This window comes from Fukomys damarensis, unplaced genomic scaffold (genome assembly GCF_012274545.1).
Source record: "Fukomys damarensis isolate Sample0158 unplaced genomic scaffold, DMR_v1.0_HiC HiC_scaffold_11, whole genome shotgun sequence".
NCBI lineage: Eukaryota > Metazoa > Chordata > Mammalia > Rodentia > Bathyergidae > Fukomys > Fukomys damarensis.
Window position 1 is genome coordinate 5,838,418 of NW_022900923.1, and position 20,530 is coordinate 5,858,947.

At 41.2% G+C, this 20,530-nt stretch overlaps 1 protein-coding gene and 1 long non-coding RNA gene across 2 annotated transcripts in view; one reads left to right on the forward strand and one right to left on the reverse strand.

Annotated features, from left to right (window-relative positions):
- Positions 1-20,530, forward strand: part of Ush2a (usherin) — a 678,059-nt gene that overhangs the window by 397,106 nt on the left and 260,423 nt on the right. Inside the window, exon 37 of the mRNA XM_033762039.1 lies at positions 12,248-12,427. Within this exon, the coding sequence (XP_033617930.1) occupies positions 12,248-12,427 (180 nt within the window). The remainder of the gene's footprint in view (positions 1-12,247; positions 12,428-20,530) is intronic.
- On the reverse strand, positions 562-7,580 carry LOC104875124. The gene is made up of 3 exons (XR_002025983.1): positions 7,471-7,580; positions 1,072-1,191; positions 562-746 (listed from the first exon to the last, which is right to left on the reverse strand). It is a non-coding gene; the product is annotated as an uncharacterized LOC104875124 (long non-coding RNA).

The following is a 20,530-nucleotide window of genomic DNA, read 5'->3' on the forward strand; positions in this document are numbered from 1 at the left end:
AATGAAATAATTATTCTTTTTTTAACAACTCATCTTTTTTTTTCTTATTCTCCACTTTTCCTTAAGGCAAAAATTTGTCCAAATTATGCTATGTCTGGGACAGACCTTAATTTGGCTGTTATATGCTAAGTTTTTGATAAAGCAAAGAATACCTACATTAAGTGGAAAAACAGCATAGTTAGTGTCGTACACACCGTATTTTGGGTTGGCTTCTAAACTGTCCCATAAATCATGTAAATAAGCACAATAAACATTTATTGAGTGATTCCGTAATACTGGGGATCTACAGGTCCATTATTTATGATGACACATAGAAGTTGGATCAGGAAAGCTGGAACTATGTCCTCTGTCCAGTAATGCCTTCCGTCAAGTTTAGAGTGGTATTTCTCTCCCAGAATTACAGCTTTGTGTAATGGCACTTGGCAGGTATTGGCATTTCTGGGATGACTTCTTTTGGCCAGCTCAGCATTCTTAAAAAATAAATAGTTTTTTCAATCTGTGATTGAAAGGGTTAAATAGTACCACTTCATTACCACTCACAAAAGGATTTATTTTGTCCTCATAAATCAGTTTTATTCCACATTTTTATTATTCCCTTGGGTGAGCCACTCCAATTGAAATGAATACAAGTGCAAGTGACACAATCAATCTAGATATTTGATTATGGATTGGAGATCCCCAGGTCTGCTTTTTAGCTGGTTTCTTTCTGGTCACCTTTCGGAAGAATTGAATATTCTTATTGACATCTGTAAGTTAAGAACATGTTTTAAAAGCATATAATAACCCTCATTTGTATACTGATAATGGAAAGCCAAAGAATGAGCCAAGAGTAAGCGATAAAGACTTAAAATATGTAACTAGAGCATTATTAACCTGTTCAAATTTCTCAATATTTTTCCTCAGATTAAGCCAAGTTTTAAGATAACTTCATTCTTCCTCTTAACAAAAGGTTATTAATACCATTGTTAGCTGTGAGCTGCATTCTTGGGGTGCTATTAGGCAAGTGAGTAATGATTTCCCTTGGCAACAGTGATATCTATTTTCACACATCTATTTTAGAGCTGAACCCACCAACTGATGCAGGTTAACAATACGAAAACAGTTAAGGTGAATAAAATGCCTTTGAAAGGATCCAGGCTGCTCCTTTTCATTTCTCTAATTACCCAAGCTGGAAGGACACCATCTGGGAATCTAAAAAAGAAAACCAGTTCAACTTTAAATTAGAGAGCAAAATTGATGAAGTTGTTGCTCAAGAGGCCAACATTTATGGATCAGAGTCTCTTTGCTTCACAAAAAAATTTATATCTTATGACCCTTTACATATTCAATGCTTATTCAGGGACCTGTAGTTCCACATTATAGTTCTCTTGCCTCAGACTGTAACCACCTGTTCTTGGTTCCTAAGCCAGATTTTTGTATGAGCACAATTAAGCCACATAGTGATCTGTTTTTTCCTTTTTAGAATGAGGCAATAGTTGATGCACTTACCTGGTTCAGTCCTTAAAATAAATCCCAAGGCACTATTAACACTACATTGGCTACTTTGGGCAAATACTTCGGCTTTGGTAGCCATTTATTATCTTTAGCAGGATCTGTGTATGAGTGTTTCACGTTTGGGGACGGCTAGCTACCTCTGATTGTCTGCTAGAAGTACATAACTGTGAATCCCTGAAAAAGTCTTTCAGAAGTGATGGAAATGGTACCGCAATCCTTCTTTCATCTGAGGAGTCACTAATTAGGGTTAGCTGCTCTGGTTAAGCCTTTAGGACAGCAGCTAGCACTATCATGCAAGCACTACACTTGGGTTTCCATTGGAGCAATCCCTGGGCCTGTAGAATTAGGGGACAGCCCGTAATGTATTTCCTTCCTGCTGCCTTCCTTTTCCATGTTTTCTATTTGAAATTGCCTAATAATTCAAAACATTTTTGAAGGTATTGTACAGTGACACAACACAGGGCTTTAGGAGCAAACATTTTTTTCCACATACCCTGTTCCACTCTTTAGAGCTTACACAAGAGAAACAACCTAGACATTGAAAATGACTTCCTTTGTTCAGAAAGGCATAACATTTTTAAAAGGTGGTCTCTGTAATTGTTTAATTCACAGGCTGGCAAGCTTTTTACTCAAGAGGCCAGAGAACACACATTTAGGCCTTGAAGGCGCTATGATCTCTGCTATAATGAGTCCACTCTGCAGTTGTAGCAGGACAGCACCCGGAACCATAAACGGCTTTGTTCCAATAAAACTTTTATTTATAAAAAGCAGCAGCTGGCCAAACTTCGCCTATAGAGTGTAGTTTGTGCACCTCTGGTTTTATTATCATTTGTTTCTAAGTTAAAATGCAATTTATATACTTGGGTATTTGAACCCTATTGTAATTCTTTTGATTTTATAAAAATTATGAAACTTACATAACATTAAAACTTAACATTTGTAAGAATCCCATTGCCTGTAAATAAATAATTTTACAAATCATGAACATCATTTCAGATCTTTTTCAATTCATAGGTGGTTTCTTGGTAGTAAACTAAAGAAACAAACTAGTGTGGGCAAAGATGAATTATAGCAAAGGGATTCAAGACTTTTCAAAGTTGCCCAGAAACCTGGGAAGCTATATGTAAACAGAAACCATAAGTAGCATGGCCCAGACTAACTTGGAACTTCGGCAAAGGACATAGAACATTCTTTTCCCACTAGAAGCGGGACTTCCACTCAAGTGCCCTGGACAATCACAGCTGTCTTCTGGATTCTCACTAACTCTAGAAACATCTAGAATAATCCCTAGCAGTCCTGCTCCATCAAGCTTTGCAGTGTCCAGGTGGCAGCAGGAGATGGTCAATGCTTGCATGACCTTCAGCTTCATGACCTTTGTGACCTTTCCTTTAACCCAACAAAAGTTAATTCGATGTCCGGTCATTTCCTTTCTGTGATCTGTCATTCTCCGATGATTGCAATATCGTTATCTTCATTTTTATGCATGGATTTGGATTATCTCGGGACTTTGCATCATGCCATTGAGCTTTAGCAGGTCTATCCAGGTCCTAGCTTTGCCTAACATGATTATTAAATAATTAATACTTTTCAAATTTCCAGTGTGCTTTTCTAAGAATACATTATTTTCCTCTAGGCTACATCGCTCTTTAGTCTTTCTTTTCTTTTGGCTATGTAGATATATACTCACTATGTAATGTCTTCCTTCAAATTCATCTTGTTGGGGCTTTGGACAGGCAGCTCTGTCCAGGCCACAAGCGTTCTGAACTCATTCCACTCCATTTGCTTTCTGGTGCTACTTTAGTCTTGTGTTGGTGTGGACTTTGGGGACTGGGTGTTGCACTTAAAGCAGTCGTCTCTGTCTGGGGAATTGAGAGTTATACAAATTGGGGAGGGAGGCTTCAGGCAGAACCCTGGAGTCTAGCGTCTCTGTCTCCTCTGAGTTCCAATCTGGTGCCTTTGGCAGGAGCACCCGCTCCACCGCTCACACCTGCCTCCCCCTGGACACCAGCTCCTCCCACAGGTCACCGAGATGCTCCACGCCAGGCCGATCCACTGCTCGTAGCATCTCTGCAGATTCTGCTCAGCTGCACGCTCTTCCCGTGGGGAGCGTTAGGGGTTTGCGGGGCTCGGCTTGGCTGCTCTCTCTTCCTCTGTGAGTAGAGCTGGGAATTGCTCTGCTGAGGAAGAATCCACGTGTCTTCCTTCCGCTGTTCACCTTCGGAAAGAACCAGCCACCCCTTTGGCTCCCTTGGATCCTTTAAGCTTTTTTTGTTAATGGTACAATATTGTTTTGCCCCTAGTTTGTTTCTATCTCGCTAGCTATTTTGGAAGAGTAATTTTGTGTTACTACTAAATGTATGCATTTTTCTCCCAAAACAATAACTTTTGAAAATTCCTGATTTAATTTCTTCCCGACAAGATGGTTTCTGACCTGTTTAGAAAGTAGACACACACATACTCTCCCATGCATCCGGTCACCCTCCCACTCTTGGTATCTACCATCTGGAGCAATCTCTGCCCCCCCCAGGCATGGCCAAAGTCCGTGACTTGCTTAGAATATGACAAAGTTTGATGGGAAGTCCCCTCCGTGGGATAACAGTATCAAAACTGTCACCTAGCTAAAACAAGTGGCCTTGCTGGAGAGGCCCTCATGGGGGAAGAAATGAGGGCAGACTCCAGCTAACAAGCCTCTACCAGCCAAGGGCAGCCACAGCTACAACCTTCAGCCCCACATCCTGCCAGGAACCAAAGGCAGGCAAGTGTCCTGGGAGGCGACCCGTCCTACCTGGAGCCTTCAAAGGACTTCAGGCCAAGCCTGCACTTTTTGAGAGCCTGAGCAGAGGACCCATAAACAGTGCCAGTCTCCTGCCCTTCAGAAACAAGGAGGTCGCAGGTGTGCATTGCTTCAATATCTCGCTGGTGGTCTACCCTGACTTCTTAGTGCAGGGCCAGTGCAGCACCACCTGACCATGTGACTGAGGCAAAGGACACAGGAGGAAGCCACCAGCAAGATGACATTGCTCCCACCCGACACGGTGATTCTGAGGTGGTTCCTGCCCCTCAGCAGAGGAGCAGTCCCAAGTAGAATCCCAGCAGTAAAAAGAGCACTCTCAACATTTCATTGCAGGTGGTGTGGGGATGGGCTCTGGGGCTGACAGTGGCAGTGAGCTGTGCTTTGATCGCAGGAGCGCTGGAGGCTTGGCGTGTTGAGGCGATGAGTGAGGTCCACCAGGGCTCCAGAAGGAGGACTTTGCCGGTCATAAAACGGGGCTGCTCAGGGTGAGGCCACTTCCCCTGGGGGCACGTTTGCCCATAGCTCCTAGCTGGTGGAGCTGGTGGCATTCTGTAGTGCGCTTACTGGGAAGAGAAATTGTCCAAGTGGAGAGAAATAAGTCAAAATAGAGAAATAAGTCTGGCAATGAAATGACAACATGGCTGGCAAAACACCACATTTCAGTGATCACACACACACACATGTACACACACACGTGTCTTTTTTAAATAACCTATATGTTTTCGAGCAGTTTTAGATTCTCAGCAATACTGAGCAGAAGGCAGAGATTTTACCTACTCCTCTGCTAATTCTTTTCCAACATTAATGAAATGAAATCCACTTAAGAACATCTGATTGTGGTGCATACAGAAAATTTGATGAAGGAAATCATGCTACAAATATTTTTAAATGACCTAAAATATTCCTGAGGGTAAGTGTACACCTGATGGTACCTCACACGCTAAAGAAGAGTCCAGACTGAACAAAACAAAATGATCTGCATGGCCTCAGATCCGTCACTGCCTCCAGGAGCGTACTTACCATCAGTATTTCTAAAGCACTTTCTGGTGGGCGATGAGAGATTCTTGTTCCTCGAAGTACACTTGTTGCAGTAGCACAGTGACCGATTTGAAATGGAATCAAGAACGTTTCGCTTTTACTACGTGACACCTAAACCAACTCAGTTTTACAGAAATTACAGTCATGGTAAGAAGCAGGGTGCAGTAACAGAAAGCAGTTCTTCTCAGAGGAGTATCTGCCTCATGACTGGCTCTTTCCTCTTCCAAAATGTTCGTGGAAAGAAGTTATGCTGGGAGATATCAATAAATGCTTTGTATAGTATTAAAAACTGAAGGCCCCATCAAATGTCCCTTTGTCTATATATCAATTGTGAAATAACCTTTCAGATTCCTGTAATTCAGAGATCTGTTGGAATGATGGAGTTTGAAGGACTGAAATGCTTTGTGGTTAAAATCATTGTAAGTGCAGTGGTGTCTTTATGAAGAATCTGCTCCCACAGATTCAATATTCGTATGCGCCACCTAGAATGACCAAGGCTCCTTAGCGCACATGAAAAGGCTGCCTCGCTTCTTTGTCCTGATTGATCTGGCAGCTGTCTTTTCACTCTGGTGTTGGCGTAATTCTGTGAGATTCACATGAAGCCACATAACTCTAAAACCGAGATCTCAATGCAGGGAAAACACAGCTTTTTTTCCAGCCAGAAGTGGGGAAATTAGTTAACACCTTTTCCACCATAAGGTGTGATTGGATTCAGGAAAAGGCTAACTTAAAGCAAGACCAGGTCTGACATCTAAAATCCACACAAGGTAACGAGAATCAGTTTGGTTTGTTCGCTGTCACTTCTCATTATAATCTCTGTCATGAGAACGGATTCATGTTGTGCCATTTTCGGTTCTTGTTACAATCTTTGTCACATGAATAAGATATCAGGATGTTAATGCCTGGCATACAGGAGTCCATGTGTGGCGACAGCACGCAGGGCTGTGCTGACCTTTGCAATATTATGTATTCTGATTGGTGTTTCATTTCACCTCTTTCCCACAAGTTAATAAGGCTGTAAAAAGGAGAGAAGAGAAATAGCCAGCCAGTCAAATTATAGAATATTGAAAAGGTCAGAGCAGTACGGCACAGAGGAAGAAAATTATGGAATATATGGTGCATTAAGATTCTTGTGACAATGATTATAACAAGAATGGGAAAGGATACCCGTTTATGTTATTTCGATCTCGAGAATCCCATAGGATGCTGTTCCCAGGGCGGTGTCATTCCTGCCCCCACCCCCGCATCATATAACGGAAGACAGACACCTACACGGATTTTTACTTTAAAAATGATTGCATAGGATATGCCTGCTAGTCGGCAAGTGAGGACATTCAAAGTAAGATTTTTGTACTTTAGAAAATAAATGGGCATCGATGTCCTGAACATTCAGTAGGATTTGATGTTTGAAGCTGAAGGGACTGTACGAGTGAAAGCTGCTGGCCCCATGAAATTTACCTCCGCTATTTCTCCGCGGAGCACATTTTTCTTCCGAATAAAGTAGGAAGGTGGGACTGAATGTTTTAATATCTTTGAAGATCCTTTGAAGAGTAGCGTGTCTGAAATAGCAGCGAAGAGTATATTTTTAAATTCGTGCATGATTCATTCAAACTTTGTTTCCTCCTTGGCGATGGCAAAGCCTCCTTTCTTTTGCACTCGCTCACTGCGTGGAAAAGGGCGGTGGGAGACAGGAAACACCTCACTCAGAAGTCCCGAGCCGTCCTTCTCAGACGTGCAATAACAATCAGTCATTTTAAAAATTTGTTTTTATAAATATTTAAAATGTCCTATGGAACAGTGCTATTCGACTTTGTAGAGAAAATCCAGCTTTTCACTCTCTTTGGCTGTATTAGTTCCCTAATTGAGTAAACATTGTATAACCCAGTTCTAGACTCTAACGACATCACTCGTAAGGAGACCAAATATGATCTAATTACTTTTAAAAGCAGGGGAAATGGGTTTTGTTTGTTATTTTAAGGCCAGGCAAAGTATAGATTTAAACCAGTAGTTCTCAGTTGCTATGGTGATGAAGCCTCATGCAGTGGCTGCGGGCCCTGCCTCCTACTGTTCTCACCCAGAAGTCTGGGGTGCACCTCAAGGTGGGAGTGTGGACAAGGTCGTCCCAGGTGGGGCGCTGCTCGTACCTGGGCCCTGGGATGCTGGTGGACACAACCCGCTCCCATGAAGGGTTTCCTGAAAACCCGGCTGATGTCCAGTGGCTCGGACAAAGCCAGGGTGGATGCAATTAGTTCCACGAAACAGTACAGACCTGGGGTCAGAGGTCAGAGGTCAGGGTGCAGGGGTCGGAGGAACTGTGATTCCGGAACACGGAAGCTGAAATGGACCCGCACATCCTCTTCTACCCACAAGTAGGGAGAGCCGATGCTGATCAGAGAGGAAAGGTCACTTGTGACAGGAAAGGCCTATCACTGCCACATTTCCAGCTCAGTTTGTGAGCCTGAGCGTTTTCAAGCCCGTTGGAAACAAAGTGTAGGCAGTGAAAAGTGGTAAAGCAGAACCCCTGCTTGCTAAGAATCTGTCCCCGGTGTCTCCAAGCCCACATCCGTAAAGGGCGGAGGACGGAAGGGAGGATGGAGAGAAGGAGTTGCGGGAAGAGAGATGCGTGTGTCCTTCTCCGCTTTGGAATCGGGGACTTTCGAGCTCCTCTGAGAGCTGAGACCGTCGTTTAGCTCTGGATGTGTGAACTGCACTGTACCTCCGTGGAGGTGGGAACGTTAGGCTCCTCCGCTGCAGCCCCTGCAGATGCACGTGTTCTTTTTCGAGCTGAGCAGAATGGTTATATAATTGCATACTTCTCATAATTATTGAGTAATTATATACTTCTTATAATTACTGCGTAATCATTGTTCTGTAACTAGAACTTAATGTTACAACTAATTGTATAATCACATGTATTAATTTTGTTATCTGGGAAACTTAGAATAAAGAGGTACTTAATATATTTCCCCCCATCATGCCGTTTCCAAAGCTGCCAGTCGTGTTTGTTTTGCAGCTCCAATTCTGCTTAAAAAGCAAATAAACAAAACACAGGGTAAAAAGCCTTCATTGATATTGTAGAACTAGACATTTAGTCATTGGTCTTATATTTGCAGTTGGCCAGAAGTTGGTACACTGATGCTCCCATGGTTCCGTGGTGGTGTTTTTCTCATTGATGTGTGATTTCACATCTTTATAAGATGTGCACCACCAGGCCAGGGCAGGGGAGATGAAGCACCTGCTGGCTCCCTGCCAGTAAGCCGACCTCTGTGAAATCTTACAACAGAGTTTAGGACAATGGCGGCAGTTGCTTCAGCTGTAGCTGAAAATGTTTCCGAGGGTGTAGGCACCAGGAGGCCCTGAGAAAGCCCTCTGACACTGATTGTGTGATTGTTCTTAGACAAAGACTAGGAAGCACTCACATTGCATTGTTCCACCTTTCATTAGTACAGTTGCAGTACATACAGATTACATGCACGGTGGGGCAGAGATGCACAATGCGTCCTAATTTTCTTTGTTCCCTTTCGTCTCCCTCTGTCACAAGATCTCCTTTCCACTTACCAAAGATCTGGCTCCCTTTGCCTGTTTGCCTGTCCTTTCTTTAGCTCTTTAAACTATTTATACTTAGGGTTTCTCACATAAAAAAAAAAGTTATGCACTGTTTAAACTTGTGTGTCCAATTTCTTTCACTTAACATTATGGTCTCAAGGGGCTTCCGTTTTTCTGCAGAGAACTCAAGTTTACCCTTCTTTGTGACAGTGTAGTACTCCATCATGTATAAATACTACATTTTCTTTGCTCATTCATCTGTGGATGAACACATAGTCTACTTCCAAGATTTAGCTAGTTTGAGTTAGGCTGCTATAAACATTGGTATTCGTGGATTACATAAGAGAACATCTTTCACACTTTGGGATAATGCCTCGGGCAATGGCTAGGTTGAATGGTATTTCTCGTTTCAGTTTTTTGAGGGCTAATTGTAACCAGATTCCTTGCGTACAGAAATACTGTTTGCACATGATGTGAGCAAAGTACTCCTTGCATGTAACTGGAACTCAGACGTTGAGTCAAGTTAACTAGCTGTACAGACCAGTAAAGCTGTGTCTTGGGTTCAGAACTTCTTGCCAGTGCGAGCTCACATGTGTAGGAGCACATTTGCTTCACTCTTTTCATTTCAGGACCTTGAAATCACCAAGCTGTGCATCCTTCTTATCTGGTTTTCTTGTAACGGAGTAGAAATCATGATGCCTGTGTCTTAATCCATAAGCATCATATGTTTCCTTTAAAATAAAGCACTTCAGGGCCGGGGATTTAGCTCGGTGGCCCTGCTCGTGCCTTGAAAGTCTAAGGTCGTGAGTTCAATCCCCACTACCAAAACAAACAAACAAACAAACAAAATATAGCACTTCTTTGGATTTTCCAATTTCAAGTCTACAGTAATAAATTATTGGATACTATTAGGAATTTTTTCTGGTCATGGAAAAATATATTCCTGGATATTCGCACCAATAAAAATTTTAGCTACTTCCTCCATTCCAAAATTATAAATATCTTATTACACATTTTCTCTAGTTTTGAATTTTGGTCTGCTGCACCAAAATGAAAATGGTCATAGTTAGCAGACACACTTTTGCAGTTTTTAAACTTCATTGATTTCATAATTTGAAACATAATCTGATGGGACAATGGCTGGATGGTAGTTTGCTAATTAGAAAACAGAATTTTGATTAATGGTGCACTATTAGTTTGGGAGGGGTGGAGAACTTGATAGTAGGCAATTATTATGGAGAAAATAAAGTGCCAGGTGCATGCTTCTTAAGCATTTGCTAATCCTAAATGGTTTTAGAATTGTATTGTATTGGTTGTATTGGTCACAACAACGATAGCATCATTCTGAGTTATTCTGATCACTGTGATGAATGAGTGTTGGTGCCAGCCGAGGTGACAGTTTTTGATAAAGTAATAAAAGCAAAGTATGAGTATGGGTGAAACGCAGGCATTGTGCCTCAGAGTGACCGTGCTGTAGTTCTATCGAGTGCACTAAGGAACCCAAAACCTATGCTGGATAAAGAAATGGTCTCATTTAAATCATAATAAACCTGCACTTTGATTTTTATTTCCAGTTCACAGATGAAAAACTAGAGGTTCTGAACTACTAGGTAACTTAACAAGGAATGTATTACTGAGAAAATACAAAGACAGGTTCAAATGTGGGCCTCTCCAGCAACCAATTTTTTTTCCCATTGAGCTTATTGGTACATTTTAGGTATACAGTACAGTCACATTCATCATTGGATCCTTGTACCTTTACATGACAGGTCTTGGTTCTCATTTTTTCCCCATACCCCTGCCCTCCCTTCACCCCCTCTCCCCTCCCCTATTTACAAAGTCTTTGTTTCAAATTTTTCCTTTTCTCATATTTTTCTTTTCCCTTATTTCCTTTCCCCTGCCCTTCCCACTTCCCCGACACCTTTAGCCCTTTTCTTCCTATTTCACATTGTCAGTTGTACAATTTGGATATTATTTACATTTTTAGTTTTTCACACCAGAGAAACTATTCGGTATTTACAAGTGAAATAAATAAACAACCAAAATTTTTATATTCATTCCTGTGACCTACACTTTGCAACTAAGCTATGTTAAAGTGCACTTTTGTAAATTTTGTAACCATTAAAATTTCTTTACTGTACAATACAAGATCACTTTTAGTATATGGTCATCTTTTACTTAATCATTTAATAAATAAAGATTATATCAGTATTTGGAGATCATACAATATTTTGTGTTTTTTATTCATTTTCTTTTATCTGCAGAATTTGTAGAAAAGAAAAACTGTTCATATAATAAAATAAATACATGTTCATATAATAAGTGTTTGGGTAAAGTAGGAATGCCTACCTTAAGTTAATTTTGATATTCTTAATGGTCCTTCTTCTGTTTTTTAAAGAATACAGTACATATAACACATTCTAATATTTGAAGTGAAGCAATGTTTTGCAAAGGTTGACTCATGTAAAATGTTCCAGAAACTGTTAAAGCAGAATGAATGCTGCAGTTTTTAGTGCTCATCATTTTCTTATTTTAATCCCAACTTCTAACTCCTCTTCGCTTGGAGCGTGAGCCGTGCCGAGCGGGGAGAGACGTGGTGCCCAGGCAGGAGTGCTTCCTGTGTCGTGGCTGCGCTGAGCTGAGACTGGAGGGCGCTCCCGTGGCAGCTGAGAAAGGCCCGGCTGTCAGGGCCCAGGGAGGAGAGACTGGAAGTGATTCCATACACAGCCAGGCACCTCTGCATTTTCCCGTGCACCCCAAATCAGTCTTTCATCAAGGAGAACACGTTACCTCTAATCCCCAGTTGATGTGTAAGATATGCTAACCAAATCTGACACAAAGGAGCATTAAGCAAAAAGGAAATCACCCTACCTCTCGTGCAAAATGAAGCCAAGACACCATAGTGGATGATATAGAAAATGCCAGGCGTGTATCTGAGTGTACCATTTATATCCAGAAACCATCCTGTGAGGAGGAAAATATGTTATTCTGTCTGCATACCAGTGAAAACAATCATAGATTAATAAAATTCCTCAAAAAATGTAACCAGCTCATCAAATGACTCATTTATCTGTCTACAGTATTTTTACTGATGTGGGCAGGGCTTGTGATATGAATTCATAGTGTCTTAAAGTAGCCATCGGGTTATTTTGACCGCTGTGAGAAATGAGTTCGAGGTGGTAACTCAGGTAACATTCTCTTCACAATAGTAGTAGTAAGTGGGTGGATGGAACATCTGCGCTGCCTTTTAGGGATGTGCCATTATAACTCTCTTCAGTGTACGTTGTATATTCAGTAACCCAAGGAAATATTCAAATAATGGCAGGAAATAACCCTTAAGTATATACTGATTTTACTAATTTTCTGTTTAACCAGCAGGAAATAATTACACTCTTCTGAGTGGCACAAAAGTCATGCACAGCAGCGAAGCAGCCAACCTGTGGGTGCCCGTGGTTGGGTTGGTCCCTTTCAGCAACTACACTGTGCAAGTGAACGCTTCCAACAGCCGGGGCAGCTTGGTAAGCGAGCCTGTAACCATCACCACGCCTCCAGGGGGTAAGTCTGGCTCTGTAATCTTATATAAATGCCCTAGAACTAAGCTGCCATTGAACGCCTTGTTATTGTTGGAATTAATTTTTATTTCTAGACCTCAAAGGCTCAATTGTATTTCTGGTTGTTGGGTGGTCTGGTTTGGTTTTATTGAGACGCTTGTATCAATATCCTTTTATTGCCTTGTTGTGATTGCTTTCCTCTTGTGCTCTGAGTATCGTGTACTGCGCATGTACTTCTGTATCTCTGGCTTTCTGCATGAAAAGACTGGAAGAGGCTGTTTTTTGGAGGCACCAGCTAGGTTCAAAGTTTATATTTTTTTTGCATTTTGGTTCTGGTTTTCTACTGTATGTGGTTCTTCTGTCTTGTTTCTCTCCTTGATGTCCACTTGAGCCTTTCCAGTTAATGTAGAGAGCAGCATGCAGGGGACAGGTGGGAAAACTCTGCCCACACCTCTGATAAATACCTGTAAACCCCACATCCCAGTGATTCACCTGCCAGCGCCACTTTCCCATGTGATATGTTGTTCTTTCTGGATATTTTATTTTATTTTTCAAATAAAAATTGACCCAGCCTATTGAAAATGATCACAATTGTCATTACTTGTATCTGCAATCAAGCCCACCCTTGTCCTGATTGTGGAAACTAACTCCAAGGAGGAAAACTCCCGTTTGGGTTGGTAAAAATGGGCCCTGGATCCTGAGAAATGGGCCTCAAAATAGCAGCAGCCAGACTGGCAGCGGTGTTGGGGAATATGGGCCTCCCCAAAATACCCCAGGGGAGGCCCCTGACATGCTTCTGCAGCCAAACTTCTGGGGCGCAGCTTGTTGTGGGCTAGGGAGGATATGCTGACTTTGTCATCAGCGATCTATAGAGATCTCCTGGACACCAGGAGTTGCAGAGCAACAAGCGCCACATCAGGGAGAAGACGAAGGATGGGTTTGCAGTGTGTGTGGAACCTCTTTCCCCAGGAAAAGACACCCCACCTGTTGTTTAGGAGAACTACTCACTAGTTCCCTTTGTGACAGTATAAAAATTAGTGAATGTTTATACACCAAAATCTTGAAATGAAATAGCAGAAGCCATGTTGTTTGAGAAAAGGATGTGTAAAAGAGACTTTTTAGGGCTGATCCAGGTGGGTTTGTATTATATTTGATGAACTAATAATTAATGAGGGAATTGAATCAAGATAGGTGCTTATTCCAAAATTGAGACCAACTTACAATACAAAACAAAACCAAAGAAGGAAACTGCAGGTGACCACATCTTTATTTTTTACTCTAATCTGCCTGCTGCAAATGCTAAAAAATTGTACTGCCTCTTAATCCTTAATATTTCATATATTTTATTCACATTTAGAAATTGAAGTAACCGGTGATTTAGTAAAGATTTTAAGTTACATAGTAAGAAAACTTCCCAATAGGATATAAGGACTCTTTAATGATTTATATATTCATGCTGTGGCATTTACACTGATTTAGATAATTTATAATTCATACTTGTATTCATAAAATATAACTCATACTTGTATTCCGCTTGTATTCATAAAATAGGACCATTTGAATTCATTATTCATGTATTTGAGAATCTGTGGCCATATGTGTGGTGTGTACACCTGTATGGTGTGTTGTCACATGTTTGTGTGTGTGTGTGTGTACACACATATGTATACATGATGTGAGTCATCACACTACATTTTCTTTCAATTAAAAATAGCAAGCTCTCCTTGCTGTGAACAGGCCTGACAGGTAAGGGTTAAAGTGTGTAGACAGAAAGAAATGAGCTCTTGTTTCATGCTGGCGCAGCGAGGGGCATGAGCTCTGAGCTGTGCCTGCTGATCTGCATCGTTATCCTAATACTCCGTGGGGCCCTGCTCTCTGTGTCCGATGCGTTCACTCCTCCTCCGAACCCAGACACCCCGACTTTGAGAAACAATCCTCCAGCAAAAGAGGAAGCGCATGTCTTTAAAGATGGACAGAGATTTGCTCGAGTTTATAGCAGCCATCGGGAAATACTTTCTTTCATCATTACATTGTTGTTGATTACAATTAGGAAACTTACAGCTTTGAAATGATCTTTTTTATGACCTTGTGGCAGTTTAAAGGTGACAGCTCATTGATTAAATAGGTTTTAGTCCGTGCTTCCTTTTACTTAATGATCTGAAAACATATTATCCTGATTTACACATAAAAATCATGCTGAAAAGCATGTGGCATTCACTGGAATATGTGTGTTTAAGTAGAATTAAATTAGTACTGAGAGTTATTAAAGAAATATTCCATGCCTCTGAGCAGTGAACTGTGCTTCATACTGAAATGAATAACAAATGAACCGATTTACAGAAGCGAACCAATTTATGGGCAGACGAGTCTCTATATGCTATTTACTTTTCCATTATATTTGGATTGTTATCATTATGGCCATTTTCTTGATTTCAATATTAGACCTTCTGATGATGAAGTTGGGTTCCTCGTACCTTTCAGTGCTAGAATATGCAAGGTCTGTAACGAGAACACACTCAGCTATGTTCCCTTCTCAATATAGATTATTAACAGATTATTAACATACTAGTCAAAGGTTTGGGCCAAAACAAAATGCTGTCTTCCTTCTTTATCCAGTGTTTGCTATCAAATGTGGTCTGGACAACCACTTGTACCTTTCCAATCTGAGGAAATTCCACTCAGTGTTTAGATCTGTCAGAAAGATACCTCTTGCCAACCAAGGCTGAAAAGGGGTCTTTCAGTATCCCACCGAACAGTCCTATTGTATGGAAATTGCCTGTTTAATTTGATCATCACAGATGCCGCCTATAAGATGCTACACAGCTGAGACTGTTTCTTATTCACATTTTTATCTTCAGCGCCTAGACAAAACCTGACACAGGGTAGGTGCATAGTGAATAATTGGTGAGAGAATGAATTAATAAACCAGTGAAGATAGCTTAATTAGTAGTTGAACATTGTAAGCTTATCATTGCTGCATCCTGCACAGGCTTCCTGTCTAGGTGAGAAGCATTATATTGTAGCCAGCTGCAAAAATGGAGCATTCTCTGCCCAATGTGGTCCAGTGGAAGAAGGCCATGGCCATGTAGGTTCTTCTTCTCCCAGAAGGGCAAGAGTATTGAAAGTAAGAAATATCCTCAGGTTTCACCAACTCCACACTCTGTTTTCTCCCCATCACTGGTTGCTTTTTCTCAGATGAGCATAGATGAACCATCCTGAGTTGATACAGGCATCTAGAAGAAAAAGGAGTAAGGAAACATGTTGTAAAGAGTTTTACAAGGGTATGTCACTCTTGGTTGGGTAGATACAAAATATATCATTTGCTTGGAGCTACACCTGTTTTGCTGATAGCAAAAATACATGATTAAGAATATGACAAATCCATGTTATTTGTCGATAGGGATTAAAGCAACTGAGAGGACGCTACGAGTCCCTCATCATATACATGTGAACCACAAACAGCACACGCTTGTTATTCTAAAATTGTACTTTAGATATTATATGGGGAACTGCAGAAAAAAATCTCCTATTTTTAGTACTGTAGCAAATGCTCACCTACTCTTATGAACTCAAGTTTCTGTATTTCTTCAATTACTATATTTCCCCAGTTGTTTGTAACAATAACATAATGCTTATTTTTAGCACTAAGATACTCTTAGGGAGGAAGAATATATTTAATCCCAGCCCTTGAATAGCATTATGGGACAGGTTCAAGAGTTCTAGGGAAAGAATTAAAAAAAAAAAGGAATCCAAATGTTAATCCATAAATATGAAACTTCCCTATGGCCTTTACCCCTTCAGGATGTGCAGTTACTAATGGGGTTAGGATTTCAACGCTTAATGGCGCTCGGTACATTAGTGTTTTGTATGCATGGAATTCAGCATTCAGTGTAATAAGTGGTTGACATTGGTGATGTCCCTTAATTTGCTTAAATCTAATTGGCTCTTTTATCAGTCAAACCTGTATGGATTGGCAATTGATCAGGAAGGGTCATCCATGACTGTGCATGTAGTTACAGTTGCCGCCGCATGATAATCAGCACAGACAGAGCAGATGGGCTTAGAGGAAGAAGGCGAAGGAGCTTAGAAGTTTTGCAGGATCTTCAAGTTCAGAACAAAGGCATCATCGAGTATATAAATTTTAAATACACTGCGTTTTGCCTCCAGTCTTAAACCGTTTTTTTTTTTCCAGATGAACTGAAATCTTGTCTGAAACTGTCTTTGTTACATCAAAGAGCTACTCAGAAAGTGAAAAGACACAGCAGAAGCATAAAAGGGCATAGTTTAAAATGATTAGTGACAAATTCCATCCTGACGAGCTAGAAACAGATTGTTTTATGAAAGTTTCCTATTTTTCCAAAAGGAATCATTTCCTCCTGTTTATTGTTTCCCAGTGTGCTTTAATGGAACAGTGAGAGGTGCTCAGAGCCACTGAGTTTGTGAAGTTAACCTGCTTTTTAGCTGGTAGTAAATAGCTTGTGACATACACCTCTGCGGTGATGAGAATTATTATAATCTGTAAACTTTGTAAAAGAAAAAACAATACTAGGCTTGAGGAACGTGTTTATTCTGCAAAATGTTTTATCACAAAATCTAAAATGGAGACAAACAAAATGGCTGCGGGTGGCCGCAGCATGGAGTTGTCTTGATGCTTTCCTTTCCTGATCGCTCTCCTCACCTACAACATGAGTGAAGGGAGAGGAGTGAAAAGCATTAGGAAAGAGCCCTTCAGAACTCTACAGAAGCATAGACTCCGACACCCTCGTAATACGAATTGAAATTCACCTCTTTCACTTCCTGGCTGAATACCTATAAGCAAATCCACAAGTATATCTGAGCCTCGGTTTGTTCATCCATAAAACAGATGACTGATGATTCCTAACTAGCAGAATTGCCTGGAGAACTTGGCAACATGTGTGTGTGTGTGTGTGTGTGTGTGTGTGTGTGTGTGTGTGTGTTTTGTTTTATTTTGTAACACGGACCAAACTCGGGTCCCTGCGCTTGTGAGGCAGGCGGCAGAACCATTAAGCTATATCCCTGGCCCAGCAACATAATATATTTAAGGGGCTTGGAGCGGTGTTTGTGTTGGTAACATTCACTGCTTGCTATCTGCTTTGCTGTGTTTCTCTAGTCCATTTTCTGTTGCTTTTAACAATGTCTGCAGCTGCGTACTTTGTAAAGAAAAGAGCTTTATGTACCTCACAGCTCTGCAGGCCTAAGGCCATGCCTGGGCCCTAGTGAAGGCACCCTTAGCTATATCGAGTCACAGTGGACAGCAGAACTTCGGGAGCAGTTGGGAGAGGAAGTTGTCATGTGGAAGATTCTGGGAGGCTGAGGCAGGAGGGTGGCAAGTCTGAGCCCTGCCTGGGCAACTTAGCAAGACCTGGTTTGAAAACAAAAAAATAAAAAATGCCAAAAGGGGTTAGAATATAACTCAGAGGAAAGGCTCTGGGTTCAACCTCCAGTGCTGAGAGATAGGAGAGAGGGGATGGGGAGGAAGGAAAGGAGAGAAAGAAAGGAAAATAACGAAGAAAGGAAGAGGAAGAAATCCAAATATATATTGAACACAACTTGAATGTTGAACATACACATTTCTCACCAGTTTTTAAAAATAGATGTCTTGGTGACTTGCCTCATCACTAGAGCAAAGCACCTGATGCCCACAGTGTGAGGGCAGAGAGGTTTACCTTGTTGCATGTTTGTCCATAGTCTGATGGCTCCGAGGCAGGACAGCAAGGCCTGGGAGAGGAGGCTGCTCACAGCATGGCAGACAGGAAGCCAGGATGGGAGGCAGGAATAAGCTTCCCTTGGTGACCTGCCCCTTCCGGCCAGTCCCTTCCTCCTAACAAGTCAGCCATGAGCCTCACAACCTAATCGCTGTCTAAGGGTTCCATGAGCACAAGAGCCGTTAGGGCTGAGTTGTTTCTCACAAGGTTGCTTTGCTGTTTACAGCTCTGGCATCCTTATTACACAGGCAACACCTATGGTACTTAGTTTAAAAAATGATTAAGGGAAAATCTCATTACAGAATCTCTCTAGATTTTTAATAATTTTCTCGGTCCTTCAGTTATCTTTCCCACACTACTACGGCAGCGTTGTTTCATTAAATCATAATCCTTTTAAGTTTTACAAAGCAATTAATTTTCATGGAAGGAATTTTTGATGATTTTACCAGTGTTCATCAGTTCAAATGATATTTAATGAAGTTACAAAAATGACAGTCAAAAGCACCACTCACAATTTTGGAAAATGCAGCTGATTGCTGGTGAGAGCGTAATTCTACTGGTGGCTGCCGACATTTACTCTTCCATCCCTGTGTGTCATAAAGTAGATGAAAAAAATCTTTAACCTGGCAAATGATTTAAGAGTAGTTAATAAAGAGACTGGACAGTGTGCTGAGGTAGAAGGATGGTCCAGCCTCAAAACAGACGAAACAGCACCACCAAGTTATTCTTGAGTCCCAAGGAAACAAGAAAACTATAATTGATTATATCTTCTCATTTGACCAGGAACTAAGTCTAAGATTTGGGGCATGGTTGCTCAAGGGAACTTATCTTTCTCCTCCACTTTATAAAGGAAAGAAATGGGTTTTCCTATTTTCTAATTGCCTCCAAAATTCCCTTCTAAAGCCTGAGCTGCATAGACTATGGGCAATCCCACTGACCAGCCCCGGGAGAATGACACCATCCTTAACAGAATGCGGTGCCATTAGAAGTTCCCAAGCAGCGACAGACTGAAGGGAAGAATATTCACAAATGCATACCTCAGGTGATGTCTACCTTCCCTCGTGCGCTACGGCGCTGAGAATTGTGAAACATTTCTGCACCGCTTAAAATCTCTACCTAGTGAAATGTCAAGAAGCTGCTTCGAAGAACCGAAATTGGTAGTGCTCAGAAATGTTCACATGTGCTCGCCTTGTACAGATAGAGAGCCGGCGGGCCTGTGTTTTCTGTGTTTCATCGCCTCTGCATCCGCTTTGATGTATTTACAAAATATAAGGACGAACTTCAACACGAAGGTGGCCCTGGATGTCTTAAGAATTGAATGATTGCAGAAGGACCGAAATGAAGAATAAAGCGAAGTTTAGAAATTGAAAGAAACAATAGGCTAAGAAGGTGGATTGCTTTTTTCAGAGGGTGGAAAGTAATGTAAAAGCCACAGTCAAGATATAGGATGGTGAAAAGTAGCAGTCTTTAAAACACCACCATTCTACCACATAAATGGATGGTTTGTCCTTGCCTTTGGTATATTAAAAGCTACACAATTTGTATCACACCCAGTTCATATGAATCTTTTGAATAGTTGTACATAATGTTTTACTTCGGTGTATGTCTTCCAAATGTGCTGTTATTATTTTTTCCATTAAAAAAAAAAAGTCAACCAGTTGAAAGTAATAAAGTAGGTGAATTCAAGAAATAAAATGTATTTAAATTGTAAATAAAACAGTGTACTTTTGAAAATACATACACAAGCGCTGCAGTTTAACCCTTGCTTTCTCTTGTGGTAAAAATAGCAACCTCAATATTTATGACTCCCTTAATCAAGCTGTCAAATAGTTCTCTGCAAATTCTTGCCTTTTGTTTTTTGGAATTGATAGCTGACCCTCCTCTGTGTGTGTGTGTGTGTGTGTGTGTGCGCGCGTGCGTGTGTGTGCGTGTGCACGCGCACACTCCTACTTGTAAAATTCAGATCATGGGCCGAAGAGAGGACTGCATCTCTATTTTACAGCTTCTGAACCTGCCTTCAGTTTGCATATTCACCACCTTGACAATGAACTTCCTGCTTATAAAAGCACTTCAGAAAGGCAGGGACTTCTGAGCCTGGTGAAGGAGGGAGGGACTTTGAAGGCGGCTTCCCCTGGGCTCCACAGGCCCCCAGCAAGCGCTCCTGGCCTCCTGCATTTGCATATTCTCATGTGGGCCCTTGCACAATTAAATGCCTGTCCTTTGCACGTCCTGGGGCAAAACAGAGAGACCTCCCCAAAATCAATTAAAATCACATTTCTCCTAGTTTACCAGGGGACGGAAGTAAGAAGTACTGCTCCTTTAAGTTCCATTGATATTTTTTAAAATCATATTTTAAAAAAGAATAAGTACAATCCCCCTTT